Source organism: Balaenoptera ricei, chromosome 6, assembly GCF_028023285.1.
Source record: "Balaenoptera ricei isolate mBalRic1 chromosome 6, mBalRic1.hap2, whole genome shotgun sequence".
In the NCBI taxonomy this organism is placed as follows: Eukaryota; Metazoa; Chordata; class Mammalia; order Artiodactyla; family Balaenopteridae; genus Balaenoptera; species Balaenoptera ricei.
Genome location: NC_082644.1, coordinates 111,121,094 through 111,146,322, shown reverse-complemented (window position 1 = coordinate 111,146,322; position 25,229 = coordinate 111,121,094). Strand labels below are relative to the sequence as shown.

Here is a 25,229-nt window from a genome sequence, read left to right as displayed (position 1 = left end):
GTAGATGTTGAAAACAACTTGCTTTTTGTAACACAAGCCCATCCCCCCCAACCCCCCACTCCTCCCCATTACTATTATGATTAGCTCCAGATTTTACAGCCCTTATCCAAGGGCAGGGATGGTAGCAGGAAGCTTAATCCATGAAGCTCTATTCACGTAGCTGGAGGATTTAGAGAATAGATCCATATGTCTAAGCCAACTGGTGAATTCCAGGCAATCAGGGAGCAGCTTTTAATGTAACTTAATGAGTGGGAGAGTGATTGAATAGATGTTGTTCCTTTTTAACTTTATCTCTTAAAGACTGCATTCTGGGAGACTGGCAAACTCACAGTTTTATGTAATGCAAATGAAATACAATACTAAGCAGATATAAGCAGATATTGCCTTCTGTTGAAGAGAGCACATCAAGATTGATTGACCTGAGTGGTAAGTATTGACTCAAGCAAATGCTGAAGTCAGTGTTTACCCCAAGGGACAATAAATCTTGATGATCAGAGAATATGTAGTTAATCTCAGTGTTATTACAAGGTTTCACTAAGAAGTATCTGGAAATCTTATGGCATGAATCTTTTGAGCATAACTTTCCTTTAGGAAAAACCCAGCAACCAACTCTTACGTTGAAAACACAGAGTTCTTTAAAGTGGTACTTGGACAGGTTGATGAGCGTTTCTCTGATTGTTTTTATCTTGGACACCAAAGCTCCTGCCTTATGTCTTGATGGCATTATTAACTAGCTGCTTTATCTAAGAAATTGATTAATATTAGTTCAGTTAGTTTTTTTTCCATACCCATTATGTTGTTTCTGAGTCTTATGTTAGATAGTTTATAAGATACAGACAAGGAGAAAATATCTTTGACCTTCATAGAACACTAAGGAAACACAAGGTCTCTGTATATGAAATAGGCAATGACACAAGACTACGTATGACACTTTATATTTCTGATACCATAGAAACTCTTCTAAAAAGTTGAGATGAGAGGGAAACTGAAGAAAACTTCATGGGGAAGATGAACTGTAAATAAAATCTTGAATAGAAATTTGAACAGGCAGACAGAAGAATATGTCATAGTATGAGAAATAATCATATTTCCGTAAGCATAAGATTTAACATGTGGACTTTAAAAATTAATAGTATAGGGGCTTCCCTGGTGGCGCAGTGGTTGAGAATCTGCCTGCCGATGCAGGGGACACGGGTTCGAGCCCTGGTCTGGGAGGATCCCACATGCCGCGGAGCAACTAGGCTCGTGAGCCACAATTGCTGAGCCTGCGTGTCTGGAGCCTGTGCTCCGCAACAAGAGAGGCCGTGATAATGTGAGGCCCGCACACCGCGATGAAGAGTGGCCCCCACTTGCCGCAACTAGAGAAAGACCTCGCACAGAAACGAAGACCCAACACAACCATAAATAAATAAATAAACCCAAAGTTTAAAAAAAACAAAACAAAACAAGCAACAAAGCCTTACACCACCCCAGTCTAAGGGGCTGGTGAAAAGGTACATTCGGTGGATACAACCTGGTGCACAACCCTTTAAAAAAAAAAAAAAAATTAATAGTATAATAAATGTGAACTTATAGAAATATTTGAAGAGACATAAGTGAAAATAAATCTTACTGCCAGATAACCACCTTTAACATTTTGATACATATCTTTCCAGACTTTTTTCTGTTTGTGCATATACAGATGTGAATATTATGCATAGATATTTGTATGTGTATATGTGAATAAATGGGAAAATAAATATTTATAAAAAGGGATAATATTGTTTCATAAAGATTCACTTAAAACTTTTTGCTATTACAAGATTATAAATATTTAATTGATCAGTGAAAGTGTCTTATGGTCCTTGTGATTCCTAAGATTTTTCCTTCCTGAACATATTAGGTACATTTGGTAGAGTAAGTAGAATCATTGTTTTGACTGATAATGAATCTCTTGTAATTGTTTAGGTGCTGGGTCTTCAGCTCTGAAGAGGCCATTTGAAGATGGATTAGGGGATGATAAAGATCCCAATAAGAAGATGAAACGAAACTTAAGGAAAAGTGTGTAAAATCTTTATTCTTATAGATGTCAACTAGAAAGGATTTATGTCTCAGGAAAATAAAAATTAAAAAGTGAAGAATTTGATTGATTTGAATTGGAGTTTTAAGAAACTGACTGAATAACTTTTGTTTCCAAGCATCATTTGCTTAAAATATACTGACAAACTAAAATTAATGTATAGCTATGGTAATGCATATTACTTTTACAGTGATGTTAGCATAATTATTTAAGCAGTAATTTTAGAATTACTTACGAAGTGAAGTTAATTTATATGTGCGTTTTGAAATTCTTTTTAAAATCTGAATTTATAGTGGTCACTAGGAACCTACAGAAACATAGATTAAAGCAAAATGGTTTAACTTCTGATCTTATTCCTCTTTCTCTTACAGTTCTGGATAGCAAAGCAATAGACCTTATGAATGCACTAATGAGGCTAAATCAGATCAGGCCTGGGCTTCAATATAAGCTCTTATCTCAGTCTGGCCCTGTCCATGCCCCAGTCTTCACAATGTCTGTAGATGTGGATGGTACAACATATGAAGCCTCAGGACCATCCAAGAAAACAGCAAAACTTCACGTAGCAGTGAAGGTACAGTATTTCTTTTACTCAACAGTGCTTTGTTATTTTATGTTGTAAATAAGGTGCTTGTTTATCTATAATAAATTAACAGAATTTTTCAAGATTTTAATGACAATAACATACAGTCTTTTGTCACCTCTGGATCACAAAACTCTTCTTTTTTTGGTTATAAAATGTGTTGATCATATAAAATTTGCAAAACACAAAAAAGTAAAAAAATAAAAACTATGTTGGTTGCTTATCTCTGAGGCAGTTCATTAATATTTGTATATAGTATATACGTCCAGTCTTTTTCTGTTTCTTTTTTTTAGGTTGAGCTCACAGTGTATATGTAGTTTTATGCTCTGATTTTGTTTTTTTTTTTTTTCATTTCACATGTCATCAGTGTTTTTCTACGTTATTAAAATCTTCATAAATAATTTTTAATGGCTGTATGATTAACATGATATAGATGTACTATTGTTTGTTTAAACATTCCCCTATCATTGGATATTTTGCTGTTTGCAGATTTTTTCTGTCATAAATAAATTTAATGTGTTTTTTTTGCATGTGGTGCCTTTTCTGTATTTCAGAATATTTCCATAGAGAATAAGACCCACGATTGAACCAGTCAATTATGCATATAGGTTTATAGAAAATTCTTAAATATTGGAATCTCTCCATGACTACATTTGACCTCTTGCAGACAAATGCGAAAATGTCAAAGATCAAGTAGATGGAAGATCACTTTTCACTAAAGAAAAGTTCTGTTACGTTACAGTATGACATAAGATGTAATTGGTCTGTTTTCATAGTCATTCCAGTTTGCAAGTATTATTAATGTAGATGCAAACATTATCCTAGATGCTAAGGATACAGCAGTGATCAAAATAAAGTCCTTGCCCTCCTGGAGCTTGCATTCTAGTGAGGATAGAATGGAGAGAAAGACAGCGGGATATACAAATGGGTCAATTATTTGTCAGGTAGTAATAAGCACAATGCAGAAAAATAATAACTAAGCTGTAAAATTATAGGACAGAATGTTATGTTTTTTACAAAAGGGGTACTTTTTAAGTATGTTGAAATAGTATGAGTTTAAAATGAGGCAGAAAAAGAAAACTAAGAATGAGGGAAAAAGTGAATTTAGGAATAAGGCTAAAAATACAGTTTAATAACTTAGCTGTAAAGTATGCTGAGAATGAGTCACAAATTTGGATATAAGTTCTCTAGCATCTGACCCAGAAAGCTTTTGAAATATCAATATCAATTCACTGTCTATGACGTAAGAACAGGAGGAGGAGCGTGGCTGCCCAGCAGCACGCACCCTAGAATGATGAGGGTCAGTGGCCAGTCTCCCCTCCTCCTCTGGTCCTTCTTCCTGACTGTCCCTCGCAAAGGACACCTTTAAGGACATAATCAGCCATATCCATGAAAAGAATCTTAATCATTGTGGGGAAAAGATCGGCTGAAGGGGACAACGGGTAAAGCCCCTCTGCAGAGGTTCCGGAGCCATCGGCTCTCTACTGTGCGGAAGCCATGAGTATGACTTTCTCCTGAGTGGAGAGCCATGGGGTAGGGTGTGCTGCGTGTTTTCACTCTTGGCCCCTTGTCTTTGAGGGTATCAACTTTCTCAGCCTCGACCCCTGTCCAGGAGAAAACAGGCATGGTTACCCTGGATTTTCCAGTCACCTTGTTTCCAAGAATCATTTTGTGATTTTTCAGCTCAGTTGATGTGTTTATTAGGTTTGATTTGTTTGCCAGACATTTGAAACTCACTTTTCTTTGGTATACCAGTTTTTTGGCCTTAATATATGTTTTTTTAACTTTTTATTATGAGAATTTTCAAACACGAAGTAGAATAATGCAGTACACATCCATGTGCCCATTACAGAACTTCATCAATTTGTCATCATTTTGCTAATCTTGCAGAAACAAGTGTTAATTATAATCAGAGATAAAACAGGATTCAAACTTCGTGGAAAAGAGTAAAATATACTTTTTTACCAACAGTCAAATGGTGAAGGTGGGCAGAAACATTGCATGGTGCAACATGGTAAAGTAAATAGCGGGTTATGGTCCTTAATAGAAGGATGCATCTTGCATGAAAGGAGGTGGGACATATTTTATAGGCCCCTCTTCATGCTGCAGGAAGAATCATGGCCTTAATATTGATTCCAAACAAGCTGGATCTAGAAGTCCAAAAACTCCATATTTTTTTCTTTTTACTTCTGTAGCATATGTTAGTTAGTAATCTTAGAATATGTGTTCATAGAAAAATAATTTGAAAAGTTTTTGTTGTGATGTATTGCAAGTGCACTTCTAATATCCTTTGAGATTATCCATCAGTTATATAAAATATTTATAAATGTATTGAAATATGTTGCTACAAAAACAATAAATGAATCTGATATGTGAGAAAAGGGCAGAGAGAAGTGGTGTTAAATAATTCACATTAGACTTTTAACTGTCTGTATTAAATTGGGAAACTGTGTGTCTTTAGTTGTTTTGGAGTAAACAAATCAAATTTCTTTGGGACTCTTGGCTTTTGACTTGCAGCCTGTGTTAGCCTGATGTTAACTCCAGACTGATAACTATTCCTTCTGAGACGCGATTTCTTAGGGAGAGCATATTTGCAGGACTCAGGCAGTGGAGAAGGTGTTTTCTTTATAAATATTGACAAGGGTATAAGCAAACGATGTTAGTGTACTTAGTGTGAAGTCCTACCTGAGTACTCTTAGAACTTACGATGTTACAGAAGTATTCTTGGCCTTACTCCCAATGAATATAAGGAATTTATTTACGATTTGAAACGTTCAACAGAATGCCAAGTTCTCCATATGAATTGGGTAAATTAATTTCAAGTTCTCTAGGTACAGAAGTCTACTTCTGCCCATTTTTTGTTTAGAGTAATATTTTATTTATATTGGCAGAATCCTTTGTACAGAATGCCATTGTTTATAAAGGCTAGGCTGTTTGGCTTCTCATTTGTGTGGCAGCCGTAACAGTTTTTTGAGACACCTATTGGGTATAGTTGGGATTATAAAGAAATATGCTGTTGCTTTTACACTCCAGCAACTTTAAACATTAGTCAAAAGCTAAAACAAATATAGGGATCTTTAGGAACCTAGTTCTGGTACAGACCTTTAAGTCAGTAACTGACAATGCAGTGTCAACCAGTTTGATAGAGGCTTATAAAAATGCTAGTGCACATATTCTTCTGCAAACATCTAAAAAGCAGTTTAACTTGGAAGGAGATATTAAAAGGTGTACAAAACACACAAACACACACACTGTTCTGAAAACTGTATTTTAAAAAAGATGAGAAATGCCAGGCATGAGTAGAAATATAAGAAGAGTGAACATTGGGGGAAGCCATAATGTAACTGGGCCTTGAGAGGCAGGGATGGAGATACAAACCTAAACTTGTTCCTGGTTCACTTAGTGGTAGAGAATAAACCTAGAGACTGAATCTTTTCTTTCAAGTCTCGATTATGGTTTAAGTGGAAAGCCAAAGGGATGGATAGTAGAAAGCTTCAGATGTAATTTTGTAATTAACAGGCATATTGGCTCCAAGGTAAAGAAAACTCCTTGATTTCCCTTCTGTGCTAATTTCCCCTATTGGATTGAGTCATAGAACTTAGAGGTCAATTAATCAGTCTTCCTGTTTTGCAAATTGAAAAACTGAGGACCAGAGGAGAAATAAAGAGTTAGACCATCACGTGTTTTCCTTTTTAGCCTAGTGTACTTTTCATAGTGTGCGATTTTACTTTCCCCCTCATCTCACTGGTTGAACTTGGCTATTCTGTTTCTCTACCTCTCATCTCCAAATTAAATGAACCCAGAGTAGCCTCAGGTTTGCATTTCTGTTATCCGTTATTTAAACCTAATTACTCTGAGGAGGTTTCCCCCATTTTCCATGGTGACACTCTGGTAGGTAAAACTTTTTTAACCAAGGATTTATAGATTTAGCACCATCTTTCTCTTTCTGCAGGGTGTTTCATGGTTTCAAATGTTGTGGGTTTGAAACTGTTGTTCTCAATATTTCATCTATTCTCTGTGGTGTCTGGTGTTTGAATAAAACTGAATCTTAATGTAATTTGTACAGGTACTGCAGGCAATGGGATACCCAACGGGCTTTGATGCAGATATTGAATGTATGAGTTCCGATGAAAAGTCAGATAATGAAGGCAAAAATGAAACAGTGTCTTCAAACTCAAGCAATAATACTGGAAATTCTACAACTGAAACCTCCAGTACCTTAGAGGTATACTTACATTTTTTTTTCCCTTGGAAGAAAAGTAATGTATGTTCATTGTCAAAAATTTGAGAGGTATGGAGAAGTATAAATGAGACAATCAAAAGCATATACAAGTATATGTATTCCAGAGGCAGCCATTATTAATATTTTGCTTTATTTATATCCAGCCTTTTTTCTATGTGTATTTTTTATGAAGGCAATCATACTTTCATACAGTTTTACATCTTGTTTTTTCACTTAACTCTAAAAATCGCTGTAAACATAACTGTATACTGTACAACACATGGATGTATCCTAATTTAACTAGCATTTCTCCTTTGCTGGCCATGGGAGTTGCTTCCAGCATTTCACAATCATAATGTATCAGGAACGTCAACAGTAACTGAAGAGTGAAAAACAAAAAGATCTAGAGACTTCCCTGGCGGTCCAGTGGTTAGGACCCCATGCTTCCACTGCAGGGGGCCCTGGTTCCATCCCTGGTCGGGGAACTAAGATCCCACAAGCTGCTGTGCTATAAACGAATGAATGAATGAATGAATGAATATGTGTATGTATGTATGTTTGCAAACTTAAAAAAAAAAATCTAATGGGGAAATTTAGGATTATTCGAAATTTGTGCTAAGCTGTGGGGGTCAGTGGGGTCATCACTGAGTTGGTCCAGCCCTAAAGAGGGCGTCTGATTTAGTATGTTCCTCAGACTCTTGAGCAAGTCCTGACCTATGACGTATTGTCACAGATAATAGAAGGAGACAAAAGTCCAAGTACTGAGTATACATGGCTTATTTGGGAATTCATGGGGCCCTTGCTTATTGCATTCTACATAAGAAAAATTGGCTTTAAAGTAACCGCAGGAGCTTACATTAAATTTTAAAAAGTGTCATTTGTAAGAATGAGTATCAAGGACTTAGTGGACTATAATTTTGTCCCCTTTTAGTACCTGCTTACTGCTAGATGCTGCAGAAATTGTGTCCAGAGCCTTAAGATGTTCTCAGGATAGAAGGGCAAAAGATACGCTCATAATTATGATGTAATGTGATAAGCACCGTGATTGCAAAATGAATATAATGTAAAATCTCAAAGGAGGATGTGATTACGAAATGTACACACATGTAAAATCAAAGGGAGTGAACTGTGAGCTTGGTTTCAGATGATGAGTAGGATTTTGCTATGTGGGGAAGTGGTGGAAAGAAGGCATTCTGGGCCAAGGAATAGGAGGTATAATACCTGGAGTTGTGAAAGTAAATGTTTGAGAAGTACCAGGTGGGCCTGTATGGTGGGGACTGATGGGGCTGAGGCCTGTGAAAGCCATGCCTGACTCCTCATGTGATGTTGTGGAGGATAGAAGACATGGCACCTGGCTTTAGAGAGGACCAGTCATTCATAAGTGGTTGTCACAGGCAGGCCAAGATGGTTTGCTGGCAGTGTTATAAATAGTAAGAGAAAAAGAGCACATTAATTATGAGGTACAGACTGTTAAGTTCAAAGGGAATTAAGAGAGCAGTGGGGGCTAAACTAATAGCAGTTATGAGAGTATGTGGAGGTTCTGGTTGTGAATCCATCTCTGCTTTGCTTCTGTATAATCTAGTAATGGGGAGGGGAGAAAGCTCTTATTCTTCATTTAAAATAGTAATAATTGATTAGAACTGCAAATATTTTTATCTTGACTCATTTTTATAAAAGTGATTTCAGATTTGGAAAGCAAGGAGTGATTACCATAGGGTAATCATAGGGTAGTTTCAGAAATTACTCATTACCTTTTAAAGATGGACTCCAGAAATTTGCCTTGAAATTAAAAAGATGTAGATTATTAAAAACTCTTCAAGAAGTGGTTTATTGCAAAAGACCCAGGAATGTTTATTAAAATTGTCTTTAAAAATTGTCCAATGTTTCACTTTTATAGCATCAACCACTTTTTAAATCAGCGTAGAGTATTTTAAGAGAATCTTGCTGTCCATTAGGTTTACATACATGAAAATCCTATTATATGTAATAATTCATTTTTGTTCAGCATTTCTTGAGCAATTACTGGGATAGAATTACAGACATGCCCTCTAACCTCAAAAAGTGCTCAGTCTTTGGGTCTTTCCTTTCTAAAATTATAGTTTTGTGGTGTTTTGTGGTTTATTTTTGGTGCTAGCCTCTCTCTTCGTTTGAGCCTTCACACTCTTACGTGAATTACTTCTCTTCCTCACCTCTAGTCTTATCCTTATGTCAGTTCCTTCCACCACTCCTAGAGCAGTTTTCTAGTCTAATTGTGAATTTACCCAGATTTAAGTCTTTCAGTGGCTCCCCATTGTCCATGATAAAGTTGAAGCTCATTTGCATGACATTTGAAGTCCTTTATGATTTGGCTCCATCAAGAGTGTTTCTAATCTGGTTCTGCTTTCCTCTCCTCACTCGCTTAATACAGCCAAATGGAACTTCTTGCCATTTCCCAAACAAATGGTCTTTCTTTCTTTTGGGCCTTTGCATGGCTGTTTCTTCTGTCCAGAATGCCCTTCTCCTTCGTTTTCTCCTTCTCATGGTCTGGTACTTACCATTTAAGGTCAGGTTTGCATGTCACTTCCAGGAAAACTATCCTGTTTGCCCTAGAAAATGATTCCTTGTACTGTGTTTCCATAATATACATGGGCTCTATAATGTACATTGTTTTACAGTGATTGGATCAATCCTTCCTTCTATACTCTAGCTCCTTGAGGTCAGGGAATGACTGCTTTTATTATTTTTAAATTTCAGAATTCATAGTCTGTAGCCTATTGTTTTTACTCTAGGTGCCGTTAAATCTCTTTAGAGAGACTGAGAGGTGTGTAGGCACATTTTCTTTCCGTCTCCCAAATTTAGAGTTATTTCTTCCTAATCCTAAAGATGAAAAACAGTGAATGCTCAGGTGTCATGTGAATCTCAACTGTTCTACCTACATTGTCAGTCATTTAGAGTATTGTTCTTAGATCTTGAACACCCCAGATCAGACCCTGGAGTGCCATGTGATGGCAAGGCTACACTGCTCTTGAATACTGATCTGTTGAGACAGCCTGCTTCCACGGCAGGCTGGCCAGATGACTTACTGTGATGTTTACTGCTTGTAGAATTTCGATACCTTTAAAGATATTTTGCCATTTGTATACAGAAGTGATCATGCATCCTAGCCCCTGAATGCTTTAAAGTACAATTCTTGAGCCTCTTTTTCAACAGAGACGTAGTATAATTGTATTAATACGAAATCTAATACTCTAAAAATTTACTTGATTGAACCTCCTTTTAGGTAAGAACTCAGGGCCCTATCCTCACAGCAAGTGGCAAAAATCCTGTAATGGAGCTCAATGAAAAAAGAAGAGGTCTTAAGTATGAACTCATCTCGGAGACTGGTGGAAGCCATGACAAACGCTTTGTAATGGAGGTGTGTACCTAGATACAAGCCAACCTTATTTTTCCCCTCAAAGACATAGGATATCCTGAGCTTATATATAAAAAAGCTTTAGAGTGAGTCAAATCTTATGGTACTGTTTGACTTCTGGTGTTTTCTGTGTTGTGATACATTTAAATTACAACTGTGTAGAGGAATTGCATGGGATAATTGCAGAGTGTTGTTCTTAATTTTAGGTAGAAGTAGATGGACAGAAATTCAGAGGTGCAGGTCCAAATAAGAAAGTGGCAAAGGCAAGTGCAGCTTTAGCTGCCCTGGAGAAGCTGTTTTCTGGACCCAATGCAGCAAATAATAAGAAAAAGAAGATTATCCCTCAGGTATGAGTTAAGCATTAAACCTTTGAAAGATATTACCAGAATTAAATTTCCTTTCCTGTCTTTGTGCCACTTCAGGTTTTTCTAAAGTTACTTTTTCTTGGATTTGGCAACCTTTTCTTTGGGTTTGATCATGAATAATAGAAATATGATTAGTGGTTCTCTGTTCTGTGGTCTTTTAGGCAAATTATATATTAAAAAGAGACTATTAGCATTATTTGGGGGCTTTAGGTCATTCTTGAAGAGGTAGAGTGTTGGAGGGTTGGGACTTTAATGAGATACTAGCATTTGTTTAGTTTAGGGAAGCTGCCAAGAATATTTGGGGCTTACTCTCATCACAGTCTGCAGGTGCTCTTCCATTTCCTTTCCAGTTTTGTCCTTTTGCATTATTTATTTTGGGTTTTCCTTTGAGGGCGTCACAGTAGAACTTGACCCTTTGTTGCTTCTGTTCATTACCGACATTGGAAATGTTAGAGCTGCTAAAGGCCCAGGATTGTAACAAGGGTTGCAGTAAGAAAAGATGGCCTCCTAATTGCACGCTTTTGAATAACAGATTCTCCTATCCATTCATTTACGTATTCAAAAATATTTTCTAGACATATACCATGTGCACGATTGTGAGGGAAAAGGAGATACGTTAACTATAAGACACATTCTCTCCCTTGTGGAGAATACTGGTATAATAATGTCTGAATATATTATGTGATAGGAACAAGTCAAGAAAAATGTTTAGACTAATAGAAGGAAGCTTAGATTATTTAAGATTCTGTGTTAAATATGCATATGCGAAGTCCATTATAAGAGGTTAGAATAGCTCTCATTTTATAGATGAGGAAATGAGGCTTGAACACATTAAGATACCGCTTGTAGTAACATAGCTAATTGATGGTAAGGGTTCCCTTTGAAACCTGGTTCTTCTCCTTCCAAAGACCATTGGCATGCTCCTATTGTATATTATATCCATCTTAGAAATTTGTTTTGTGTTAATTTAAACTTCTTGTATGTACTATAATAAACACTGCTTATATTCTAGAATTCAAAATATAAACAAAAAACGAACTTTTTACTGAGATGAAATACAAATAAAGCGTTTAAATTGCAGTGGTATACATGTAGAGAGAGGATAAGTGGATTTTCTTTTTCTAAAATCTTCTAGAATATGTTCTAAATTAGTAGAAGGATAATTGTTACCTTGTTTGTTTTGGTGTGTTTTTCTCATGCGTTACATCTTGTATATGGGTCAGTTAATTTTAGTGTTTAAAAAAGCCTATGCTATGTGCAGATACTTATTAGGTAGTTAGGTTTGGTTCTAGGAGACATGAGCTTGATTTGTGTGGAGTCACTTTGCTGCTGCCAGATTACTACTTTCTGACTATATTTGACTAAGCTGTGTTTAAAAAAAAAAAATGCCCGCATGAAGTTCACTCATTTTTAAAAATTTTCCATACTAAAAGCTATAAAACTCACGTGTTCAATGTGCTTGACAGCCAAGAAGCAGTCTATTTTGGTTGGATTTTTTTCAGCCAAAAGGAAAAAATGGCTGTTCTCTGTGCACGATACATTCGACCTTGAAACTATCTTCTACCCAGTTATAGAGGCTATCCTACGATTTTTCAATGAGAGATAAATGTGTATATGCACTGACTATTTAAGCTTTCTGAGATGCTGTTGACTTGATCGTATAATGCTTTTGAGGCTCTGCACCTCCTTCCCTGCAGCTTGGTTATAGCAGGGAGTATTAGTAGTTTTTTGAGCTTGAGTTTTTATTGCATCTTTATATTAAAAAGTAAATATAATATGTAATTTAAAACTAGATATTTTCTTATTTCTTAAATTTTCAGTTTTGGAAAGGAATGTTCTAGCAGCCTTGTGTACCATTACTCTTTGTCCTTATCTATTCTACTTTTCAGAGTTTTGTATCTATTTTCTCAGTTGCTCTTTCTACTCTGAAGTAAGGAAAACAAAGTGGGTATCATAATTGTCATTTTGCAATTAGTGGGGAGACTCCCATAGAGATTATGTGACTTTACCAGAGTCCCATAGCATTTTAGAGCAAGAAGAGACTTCAGAGGTGATTGACACACACACACACACACAAACACACCAGAATTGATACACACACACACGCACACACAGCAGAATTGCATGACCTTCCTGAGGTCTCAGTTACTTATATCAGGAACTGGCATCCACACCTTTGGTCTTCCTGTCTTAGTTCCTTTTCTTTTTTTTAAAAACCCCATTCAGGTTCACAGCTAACTCCAGGTAGTTTGTTGTGGTATTTTTTTGTTTGCTGGGGGAGAATTCAGTAAATTTTGAACCTAGGTATCAAGTGTGTGTAATTGCTTTAGTCAGGCCTAAAATGACTTTGGATGTAATTTGACTGCTGAAATTTGTGTGCAGAAAACGAACTCTTTCTGGGTAACCCTCAAGTGAAAGGAAGAATTTATTTTGCATACTTCTCTGTGCCAGCATCTTCTCCAGAACAACTCTGTAAGATAGATGTCATTTTCATTTTACAGATTATAAATTGAAGGTTCAAGGTCATAGACGACTAATCTCATGTACAGGCTCAAGTTTCTCATAGAGTAATTATGCATTACAAAGTTGATGAGATGATCTTATTTCTCTCAGTAATGAAATGTGTTATTTTTAACAGGCAAAGGGTGTTGTGAATACAGCTGTGTCCGCAGCAGTCCAAGCTGTTCGGGGCAGAGGAAGAGGAACTCTAACAAGGGGAGCTTTTGTTGGGGCCACAGCTGCTCCTGGCTACATAGCTCCAGGTATAGTGCACCCTGTGAGACATCTGCCTCCTTTTCTGGGCCAGAGTTCCAAGAACAGCCTCTCCTTTATTTTCCAGGGTTATACAGGGTTTCTGGAAACATAATATGGGTATAGGATGGGTGTGCACCGAATTTCAAAAGAAGAGAATCTACAGAATGTTACAGGTTTTCTCCTGGAATCTGCTGAGTGACTAGAGGCTTTCTGGAGGGAGGTGACAGATGAGGAGTACTGTGCTTAGTTGAGGGGACATATTTTGACAATGAGGAAGCCCAAAGATATTCCACAGATTGGGGAGTTTGGATAGCTGAGCAGAGTGTATTCGGTGGGGACGTAGACGACAGATTGGGTATCACAGGTGAGAAAAATGGCTGGTAAGAGCTACTTAATTGGGGTGAAGCCCGGCGATGTTAGCATTTCTTTAACTCTATGTTGGGGAACCATCAGGGGCTAAAGAAGTACACAAAGAGGAAAGGGGGAACTTACTTATCTAGAGCTGAGTATACACTAGATACTTTCATATAAATGATTTCACTTAATTGTTTTTAATCTTCACAGTGTTTCCTCAAGTAGAAATTGTTTCCATTTTTCCGTGTGAGGAAACTAAGTTTTAGGGAGGTAAGGCAACTAGCTCAGTGTGAGACATCTTGTAAATAGCAGAGCAAAGATTTGAGTGTAGGTGTTTCTAGTTCCAAAGTTTATATTCTTTCCATTTCACCACATGGCTTGAGGAAGATGGGAAAAGATGCCCTCTGCTTGCCTTCTGTTCTCATCCTTGTATCATCTTAGCAGTAGCTGTACCTCTGTCTCATTAAAATCAAATTCTCTGTAATATTGCAAGTATGGAACTTTGAACTTGACAACTAAACCAGTAGTAGTTGTTGATCAAAATGAAATTGTCATAAAGATTGGGTCTTATCCCGTCATTATTTTTTTGCATAACACTCTTAAGAAGTTCACTTAGGTTGTGTTTTTTTTTTTTCTAAGAAAGAATTAGACTTTTTGGGAAGTTCTGTGGATGATGTGGCTTTGAAATTAAGCTTCTAGAAGTTGATCCCAGTAGGGGCATAGCTCAAAGATGTGTCATATAAACAATGTGTACTCTTACTCAAATATTGTGTGCCTGCTTTGACACACAGCAGACATGGATTATGTTCTCCTGCAGTGTTTGGTCTAAAGGTGAGACATACTAATGGAATACTCACGACTGACTGAGTTGCTATGATGAAGGAGAGGGGCACGATGCTCTGAGGGGACGTGACAGAGAAACCTGGTCTAGTCTGTCGGGGACTCGAAGGTTTCCCTGAAGATGTGACACTTGAACTGAGCTTTGAAGAATGAGTAGGAGTTAACTCAGAGAAGATTGGGACGGAAGAACACCGCACACAGAGGGAATAGCACATCAGCACCCTATGGTGCTGGTAGGAGGGAACTTGGCTCATTTGAAGAATTAGGAGGAGGCCAACATGTCTGTAGCGTGGAGAGCACTGTGTGTGGGTGAAGGGGGGCGGAATTTGAGCTAAAGTGGGTACTCAGTCCCGTCCTGGAGGCTGTGGTTTGGATTTTGGTCTTAGCACCTAAGTATGGGGGAAGTCATGAAGGGTTTTAAGAGGAGTAAGGAGATAAGACTTTCAGACTTTATTTGTAAAGATCACTCTCTGTAGCGTGAAGAACGGCTTGTAGGGACAGAAGTCGGCATGCCAAGACAAAGTAGAAGGTTTTTGTAAGCTGAGAGACTAGACTAGAGGCCATGGAGGGATCTCCAGGGGGTGTAGGGAAGTAGATAGGGGTCAAGAAGTGAGCAGATGGAAGAACCTCAGAAGCAGAATTGATGGATTGAATGTGGAGAACGAAACAGAGTGAGGTTTCAGGTCCCTCCCAGGATCTTATGCTGGAGGAAGTAGATTGGATGGTGGCACCATTGAAGGAGACAGAGCGTGCTGAAAGACAGCGTGAGAGGGTGGTTACAGTTTGATATTTTTTGTGTGTCCAAAATTAAGACATTTTTCTGTGCATCTCACTATTTCTATGGAAATTTAATTTTTTTTTTTTTTTGCCTCATTTAATGTCTTATTTAAAGGAAGCAGCTTTCATTAAACAGTAGTAGGCAGGTTATTGAGGTGAACTCTCTTGCCTTTGGTGACGTGCTCATCCAGTTTTGTCCAGCTGCTGGGTCATGGGACTTTTCCCTCACGCGCGAGGGGTCGGCAGCCATCAGCTAGTGGCAGTGATTGTGAGAGGAATCCTGCTGTCTGCCTCTCTGCTCTGTAGTAGCTCCTCTTTTACATCATTGCACTGACCTCTGTGAAAGGCCTGTCTTCTGAAGCTTTTAAAAAGGAAGTTCTTTTATAGCCTAGAGAAGATTCAGATTAGGTCAGTTTGGATTATGAATAGGTTATATGCCATTTGCAGAGTGTATTTTGTGCAGCAGGGAGTATAGTAAGTATTTTTACATATGTTATTTAATTACATTCCTCTGCCATCAGTTTCTGCAGAAGACTGAGGCTCAGAGAGGTTAAATAGCAGGTGCAATTCAGAGTCACCTTAGTGAGACGTGAAGTCAGGATTAGAACCCCAGTGGCCTCATTAGTGGCCAGCTTAGTTGTTATAGTTTCATCTCTTTAAGGAGGTTTTAGTAAAACCTTTGAAACTGTAGCCTTAGCCAACCAGCTACCTTTTCCTGGAATAGATTTGATATACAGCCTTCTTTTTTAAGCATTAATCTTTTTTTTTTTTTTTTGGCTTCTGATACTTTTCCTACTGTATATTTCCTACTGCTTATTTCAACTGCCTTGTGTCCTCTTGAAATATATGATTTAGTGAGCACTAAAGACTAAGTTGTACAACTCCCAGTTTTATATGACTTAAGTATAGACTAAAAAGTGAAAAACTTTATCTCTTAAGAAAATGTTTCAGTTAGTCCCCAAAAGCAATTTACTTATTCAACATATATTTGAATGTTTTATCTCAAACGAGATTTAGATCTGAGCATTCAAAGATGACCAACACTTAGCGTCTGCCCCTGTGAATGCTTGGGGTCACATGGGGTAGGAACAGACACTTGAGAAAGTACCGTGTAATATGATGCAAGCTGTGATGTGGGGTGGGCAAAGTGAACAGCAAGCCTGGGGGACTTTACAGAGGAGGTGATAGATACCTAAAGGATGAGTTGCAGTTGGTCAGCTAGAGAAGAAGGAAAAAAAAAATCATTCTAGCAGCAGAAATGATTATAGAAAAAGGGACTGTAAAGTAAAAAAGCTTGATTTGTTTTGGGTACAATGTGAAGGGCCCATGTAGATTTTGTGCCCTTGTTCTATTTTAGAAACCAGTTTTTCCTAGAGATTTACCCAAGTGATTTAGTATTTATATTTTTAAAGTATTTGTTTATTTATTTATTTATTATTATGGCTGTGTTGGGTCTTCGTTTCTGTGCGAGGGCTTTCTCTAGTTGTGGCAAGCGGGGGCCACTCTTCATCGCAGTGCGCGGGCCTCTCACTATCGCAGCCTCTCGTTGCGGAGCACAGGCTCCAGACGCGCAGACTCAGTAATTGTGGCTCACGGGCCCAGTTGCTCCGCGGCATGTGGGATCTTCCCAGACCAGGGCTCGAACCCGCGCCCCCTGCATTGGCAGGCAGATTCTCAACCACTGCGCCACCAGGGAAGCCCAGTATTTATATTTTTTAAAGTCATTTTACTGAAAAATTAAAGATTGTCATTTCTATTAACGTAGTATTTCTAATCCCTATAAAACTATAAAGTAGCTTGGAGGGTTTCCCATTTTATAGATGAAAGCGGCAACTCAGAGGTTACATATCTAAGGACATATAAGAAACTAGTGCCAGAACTAAATGGTTCAAAAACTTTTGTGTTCTTTGTACTTTATTGATAATATGAGCCTTCTTCATAGGCACCAGATGCTAATGTCAATTTTAACAATATTTACTGAAAGACCCTGTGCTGGGGCCCAGAATTCGGATTTCAACAAGACATGGACCTTGCCCTCGAGCCCACAGCCTGATCTGTGCGCCCTCTTCAGTGGCAGTTGAGGCTTAGCCTGCTCTGTCACTGCTTTCTGAAAAAAGACTTGGAAATTCCTATTTTCCAACTGTGAGAAATTGGTAATTTGAGTGGTTCTAAGTATTCTTTTGTTGAACAAATTAAATTTGTGAGTGGTTACTATATGCCAGACATTCTGCTAGGTTCAAGTGATGCAAAGATGTATAAGACTTGAGTCTCTGCCATTCTAGGGGGGAACACAGACAAAGAGTTGATAATTATAATACAATGTGGTAAGTGTAGTGAGAAAGAAACAGGATATTCTGGTAGGTCAGGAGAGCTTGGTAGGCCATAGTAAAAAGCTTCCACTCTACATAGGCATGGAGGAATCGGTAGACTCGGGCCATTCTGGGAAGGGTTCTGGTTCAGCCAGCACCTTGAAGAAGTCCTTGGGGCCCAAGGTGCCGGGCCAGGTGGTCCTTGTGAATTGGGCCAGTGCTGACTGCCCTTTTTCCTGGACTGATGTGCTTTCTCCTTCTTTGCACCAGGCTATGGAACACCATATGGTTACAGCACAGCTGCCCCTGCCTATGGTATGTACACCATCTTACTGATTTCTCCTCTTAAGCCACTCTGCACAGCAATCCAAAGCACAGTTTGTATCTAGGGTTTCTTTAAATGAATTGGAGGATCTCAGACCTACTTATTCTAGTGACCCAACTTAAATTCCCGTTGAAAATGCCACAACCTTGTGGTTCTTGGTTTGGTTGGAGTTGCTCTTCTCTCTGCTTTGCCTGATTGAAGGACTGCTTGTTCTAATTGCCTGTTTCTGACCATATTGAAATTAAATATTTTAAGTAGTTCTTCTTACAGCCAACTTATACTCCATTCAAAGGCTACTGAAGGGCCATACCCAGTTTCTAGCTTGGCTGCCTGCCAGTTATAGAGCTACATTTAAGTTTCTGGTTTGAAACTGTGTGAACTGTAGGTGATTTGAGTTAGAGATAGGAAGTACTCACTTCAAATTTGTAGCTGTCATCCTTTTTCATGAATTTTGCTGTAGAGATGGAGTGAACAAGACCTAGAGAGTGATGAGGGGGTATCTACAGCAGTTACTGAAGTGCTTACTGCAGAAGGTCTGTGTAGTACAGTGAGAAAAATCATAGGAATAGCTCCTCTCCCTCCAAAAATAAAAAACAAAGGCAGATGCGGAAATGAACCTCAGTGGCCCTTTGGATAACTTTTGAATGAGGTTTATGTGGCAATGGAGGCAGTAGGTTTGGAGTCAGTGATATGCTTTCTTAGGCATTTTTCCTAACTCGGGTGCTATATGGTATAGAGTTGGCCATCTGTAGGATGTTTGTCATTGAGAGAAAAAAGAACGCGAGTGTGTATGCACACATGTGAGAGAATGCATGTGAGTGTTAGAGTGTGTGGGTGCACACCTGTGTGCACCAATGCGACCCCAGGCTGGGCGTGTGTGCACACAGAAGAGAAGGACCTTGACTGTGTTGCTACTTGTGGCATTAGTCCTCCACACGAGCCTCAGACCTTTCATTATGCTTTTTCTCTCATGCATCAGCTTTCCCATTTTTGTTTGGATGAAAATTATGGGTCTTTAAGATACTGCTAAACTGAAGCTTCATCTGATTTCCTAGCTGTAGAAATAAGTAGAAAGTGAACAGTTTGACCGCTTTCCCTATTAAGATAGATAATTTACATCCTGGAAAGATGTGGAGAAGCTGGAAGGCTCAGACGTTTGGGGTGAGTTTCCTCTAAGGCTGAAAGCAGAGTCTGGAGTTTCCTCCTTAACTGAATGTCTCCACTGACACATTCAGGTTCGGCCAGGGCCTCCCCATACAAGAATATGCTGCCGCTTAGAATTTCTTCTGAATTCAAGCTCTCTAGCTTCTTTTGATTTGGCAATTTGCTTTTACCATTCAGCCAACTTCTGGATACCCTGACCACCTCATCCTTCCTGTGAATTAGGTCTGGTCAGTTTACAAATACGTTTTGACTCACTAGACTCATTGTAATATGTCTTGTGTGAGAGCCAAAGCGTCTGCCTCCTAGGGTAGGTCCTTAAGTCTGTGTCTTTCTTTTAGACATAGTAAGTCCCATGTTCTTTAGTACAGGTTTGCTAGAGCTTAATTTTTTTCTTTAAAACACTTGTATATCTAGGCTCTAAGGCACATTCACGTTTTTCCTCAGTCTTTTTAGTTTTTGTCTCTTGTTCTTCCCTTTCCTCTAACATTATACTTTCACCCTGCGGCCTCTGAGCCCCCTCTTCAGAAGGCTCCTCACTCCCATGTACCATATAACTGACTTCCAAAGCTGGTGAAATTTAATGCCCCCATTTTTCACATAAAAGATTTGGTTTTTAAATGTTACTGTGATGCCAACCTACTAAAACGATGCTTTATTTTGGCTGTAAGGTAAATATGTCTTTTGGCCTTTGTAAAGCTGTTGCATGTGGGGTAATTTCCCTCTGATCATCTGGTGCTCTCGAATACCTGCTGTTGCTGCTTTGTGATTTCTCCGTAGCTTAAATATTAGAATAGAAATAAGGATCACATTTCAAATCATGCTTGAGTATGCAGAAGTTTGTGAGGCCACAAGAACTCATTAATTACAAAATTAAGAAAGTAATTAATCTTTCCAGATTTGCCATGCCAATATTGGCAGTAGCCGTTAAGATAAACACCTGGTCACGACTCCAGTTGGAACTGTCTTTCTGGGGATCTGAGGCCTGCACAGAAAGCTGTGCTGTGAATCTTGACCGTCCCTGTTTCTCCTGTAATATGTGATGTGCCAAATTGAGAGTCACTTCAGAATATTAATCAATAGCATTGCTTTTGAGCTTTATAATTCACGACAGTTCACTCCGATGAAATCCCTTTTTGAATATCCTTCTTCCTATGATGTAGCCATCTTAATTTTGAGTGGAAAATATTATTAAAATATTAAGAGTAACTTCAAAGTTTGTGGGCCTCTTCCATAATGGTACATGTTGACTGACTAATCTGGAAAAGGTTAATGATAATTACTGTAAGATTCTTTTTTTTTTTTTTTAACCTGAAATTTTTATTGGATTATTAAACTTATTTGGAGTCCTCTCCGTTTCTTTTCTCTGTAGGTTTACCCAAGAGAATGGTTCTGTTACCCGTTATGAAATTCCCAACATATCCTGTTCCCCACTACTCATTCTTTTAGCAAATGACAGAAGCTAATTCCTATTGAACAATACAGTACATACAGAATGTTAGAGAAAAAGCCTTTTTATCCTGCTTTCTTTGAACACATACTTGATCAAAATTATTTGTAAAGAACATCTTTCCTACTTTTTGATTTTAACAAATGCAAATTTAGTTCTCTAAAACTTGAAAACAAACAAACAAAAAGAAACTAGTTCTGTGAAACGGTACCTCATTTCCAGAAAATAACTTATACCAGCCCTTCTGTTCTAGGGAAATAAGTCTAGCAGTTCAAAGTTTAAGTTTTAAGAGGAGTATCAGATTATGTAAAATTAAATTCGTGAAGGATGTATAGAGTCTCAAACACTGATCACAAATAAACTGCTTTGTTGTAACACAGAGTACTGCCTGGTTCCTGATGCAGTCACTGATGCTTAGCTGATTGATATGTATTTGCCCCAGGGCACTTTAATTCGGGCTGTAGTTATTTTTTTTAATACAATAGAGACTTTTCATTTAAACTTTAACTTTGTAAATATTGAAGTGTGTAATTAAAGCCAATAAAATATGGGTTTGAATATTGTTTTAGCTTATTATTTTTGATATGTTTTGGTATCAAATTATAAAGAATTGAAAACTAATAATAACTTAGCCCTAGAAACCCATTCATTTGTAACCAAACTGATAAAACAAAGCAAAGGCGATTGTTAGTTTGAGCCAGTCTATTTACTTTTGTAAGCCCTTTGTACTCCTGCTGTACAAGGGCATCCCCATGATAAAGGTTTACTCTGTTATCTGAGCATTGCTTATTAAAGTGATGGCACTACCCAGAGATGGGGAAGGAGGAATGTGATTATTTTAGTTTCCGAATTTCCAAGTTTTAAAAAATAATAAATTAATTGATCAATCACCCTCTCTTGTTCTTGTGGCCTTCTTCACTCTGTAAGATACTGTGTTCACTCCCTGGCTTTTTTGATGCAGAGAGAAGATTAGCGATTTTTCTGGGATTCTTTGAAGGGTCTCTTATCCTCTTCAATTACATCAGAATCTAAAGCAGCAACAGGGTCCCCATAAAAACTTGCTCTTCGATTGTCCCAGTTCTTGTTGAGTGCTGCTGTGAAAAGTGACAGGTTTCAGCCATGGGTCAGCATTTATTTTTTAAGACACCTAATTAAGCTGGTGAAAAATGATCAGTCGGTAACATTGTGCTGTTCTGTAAAGGGTGCAGACCTAAGTCTTCCACTTGCATTCTCACCTTGTTTGGAAGCCTATGATGTTACTAGAAGGTAATGGTTTCATTAAGGTACTCACCCCCATGAAGGCAACAGTGTGGTCCCATGTTGAGATTTACAAGTTGCTGTGTCTTAAAAATGTCCGTTTTTAGTATGAATTAGCTTTCCTCGTCTTTCTTCATTTCTGTTTTTTTGGAGCTGAACAGTACCCATCGCTGAGAATGGGCTTCACAAAATACGGCAAATTTATGTACCGGATTTCTTTGGGACCGCTAAATGAGAATGAAACAGATAGTTTAAAACAAATGTTAGTGTTACTTATCAGAAATAAAGTTTTTACACCATGCTTGTTACTTCTGCTCCTTGACCTTTTGTCTTTATTAGTGGTGGGTGATACTTTAATAAAACCTCATCACTTGCTGGAAGTAGCTGTGAACTTACCATTCTCATCCTGTGCATTAGTGGCTAGACGTACACAAGAGGGCCCATCTCAGCTGGGAGTTTTCATGTTTCATTGATTTGTTTTGCTGACCTATGGATGAAACAGAGCCATCACTGAGAAGAAAAAGCATGGCTGGTAGTGTCCATTTTTTATTAATTAAATATTTACAAACAGTCCTCTTTGTTTTTGGAATACTATTAATTGGCAGCTGCAGCTGTATTGTTATTTGAAATTGATTGTCAAATTTGCATTCCAAGTTGGAATCTCTTTGGAGATTTCTCTTTAGAAAATTCTTTTGAAGTAGCTGACTCAGCTTCATAACTCAACCCCTCTATAATGGTGAAAATGGAGCTGTGCTGTTTTCCAACATGATGGCAGTCATTTCAAATGGTTTCTACCAAGTCTTTTTTTTTTTTTTTTTTTTTTTATTGTTTGTTGGAAGTTACTAACCATGTTGTAAACCTGCCCAGTTGCTGCAAACTTTTACATTTCTCTGCTTTACTTAAAATAATTGAGCTGTCAGTCCTTTGTTAGAAGTGGTAACCATGCAAGTTCAACTGTTTAAATCTTGTAATGAATTAAGTGTCCTCCCACTACCCCCACCCCCTTTACCCTTCCCACCCCTTCATTTTGTAATGAAAATTCCACTTACAGCTGAAAGAGCAGAGAAATATAAATGAAGCTTTTGGCTTCACCAAATTCTGTGAAATTAACATAAAGTTTTGCTTCTCTGCTCTTTTCTCCACTGTAGGTGGTTTTTTCATTGACAGCCCCTATTGCCAGCCTCTGAGCGTCGCACCATTTATTATTCACTTGGGCCCTCAAGATTTCTTCTCTGACTTCTAGAACCATCAGGTTGTCTGGCTTGAAATGGCAATTTCTATGTCTTAGTCTTAAGAGCAATGTGACCCCCTGAGGCTTTCCAGCTTTCAGACACAGCACTCTGACACCTCCTTTTGGAAAGCAGTGAATGAGCATTTTAAAGAAGAGCAATACTTTATTCAGAGCCATGGTGTCTGTTTGAAAACTTTTCCTTTGGAAACCTAGCAATATCTGGATATACTTAGCCCCTCCTAGCCTAGTCTCTTGTCGGGGAGTCTACAGACCAATGTAGAACTTAGAATTAGTGTATGAGCTGTGCTATCTTCTGACAGTTTTTAAACTTTTTTTTAGCACATAAACTGAATAGTTGCATTCCTGACTGCGTCAGTTAGCGCTATTATAATTCCTCAGAGATAGGGGTCCTCCTTGAAGCCATATTCTTTGCATGGGGGCTGGCACCCAGCCAGGGAGGTGGCCTGCAGCCGTGTTTCTTGAGGCTGTGGGAGCACCCCATCTCTCGTGCAAGGTAATTGGTCCAATAGATTCCCGACATACCTCATGCTGACTAGATGCGGTGCATGGTGCGGGGAAGCCAGGGCTCCTGGAGTCGTTTGTAGTCTCTCTCAAATTGTTAACCTGGGGAACAAACCACTGATAGATTTTGCTGGTGTTAGCTTTTTCTTCTTTTTTAAAATTTGGGTGAATGTTTGAAAATCATGAATCAGTCATTCACCATTATTAATTGAAGAGCTGGGAATACCTCGTTAATGTATTTTTTAAACTGGTGTTGGATCCTCTGTGTATTTCAGGTTAATACTTTTAAGCAGTTTTCAGCACGTTTATCTCACTTTATTCTCGTTCTCCTTGGACCTTCGTAGCCATATCACTTGTATAAAATAGGCTGAGATATAGTGACTGTAAGCTGTGGTCTCAGTATACAAAGGTAAGCTCTTTTATTTTCTGATTAAAGAGAAAATTAAAAATCGATGAACACAGCATGCATATATGACAATCATATATGATGTATTTGATCTCTTAGGTCTTATATCATCACATTACTTTAAAATTTTTTATGATCTAAGTGTGAAAGTTATTTTCAGCATTTTGTTTTTAATACCCTTATAATTACTTTCTATTTGAGAGACATTTCACTTTTGAGTTAAGTGTGTGTATGTGTATAGAAACTTATAACGTATATGCGAATTACACACACCTGTTTAAATAAAAGAATTCGGTGGTGGGAAGTGTTCACCTAAGAAGATTTTTACGTCAGGGCACTCTTTTGGCCAAAGTGCTGGAATTTCACAAGCAGCAAGGTTGGTAGCAGTGCCGGTAGGACCCATTTATATGTAGCTGTTACATAAGCTGAGGCTCAAAGTGCCAATTTCTCAAGGAGAGAGACTTCTCTGAGAAATGAATATCTCTGATCTGTGTTGTATGCCCTAATACAACAGCAGCAAGAAGCCATAAAAAAAAAAAAGCAATAGAAAATGAAAAAAACCAAAATATTAAGGTAACTATGGAAAAATATATAATTGACTGAGTTAAGCTAAGTATTTGCAGAACCAATTATGGCAAGACTCAGAATGGTAAATACCTGGTGTGCAGAGACCAAATAGATGTAAGGCAATTCATCTGTCTTTTCCAGGTTAGGTAGATGATTTATTTCCCACCTGACTGAACCGTCATGGAGTTCATTTAAAAGATATGAGGGTTAGGCCAAATATTTTTAAAAGGATTTGCTTCATTATGTGTATTCATTCCATAAATGCATTTCATATGTGTTAGATGTTTTGTGCTAAGGTTGTACTTGATATATATAGATAGATAGATAGATAGATAGATTAAAATGAAGTTTATGTTTTATATTTGTCTCTAAGTAGTAGTTTTCTTTTTATTGCTAACTTTGAAGGTTGCTGGAACAACTTTTTTCCCATACAGAATCTGTATGTACATTGAATGTGGCTTCGGCATCTGTAAAAGGTTGAGTGAAAAAAAAAAAAAAAAAAAAAAGGTTGAGTGAGGTCTAGTTGACTAGTACCAAGTACATTCCAGTCCTGATCAAACAGCCAAGTGCCCCTTACGGGACAGGTTCTTCTCTGGGTACTAGTGAAACAGGCTCCGCCCAGTGGAAACCTTTTAAGTCAGAGAGTCTCCTTGTTGGTG

The 25,229-nt window shown here is 38.0% G+C and overlaps 1 protein-coding gene across 5 annotated transcripts in view; it reads left to right on the top strand.

The window, feature by feature from the left end:
- The window catches only part of STRBP (spermatid perinuclear RNA binding protein), a 145,767-nt gene that overhangs the window by 109,639 nt on the left and 10,899 nt on the right, over window positions 1–25,229 (top strand). For 4 of the 5 annotated variants that reach the window (XM_059925576.1, XM_059925575.1, XM_059925577.1 and 1 more), the window contains exons 11-18: window positions 1,948–2,040; window positions 2,431–2,630; window positions 6,706–6,864; window positions 10,121–10,255; window positions 10,459–10,599; window positions 13,256–13,379; window positions 17,922–17,966; window positions 20,510–21,477. In XM_059925576.1, the coding sequence (XP_059781559.1) occupies window positions 1,948–2,040; window positions 2,431–2,630; window positions 6,706–6,864; window positions 10,121–10,255; window positions 10,459–10,599; window positions 13,256–13,379; window positions 17,922–17,966; window positions 20,510–20,586 (974 nt within the window). In that variant the 3' untranslated portion in view covers window positions 20,587–21,477. Of the gene's footprint in view, window positions 1–1,947; window positions 2,041–2,430; window positions 2,631–6,705; window positions 6,865–10,120; window positions 10,256–10,458; window positions 10,600–13,255; window positions 13,380–17,921; window positions 17,967–20,509; window positions 21,478–23,872; window positions 24,007–25,229 lie in introns of those variants that run through there. The other variant, XR_009503769.1, reaches the window with a different exon arrangement.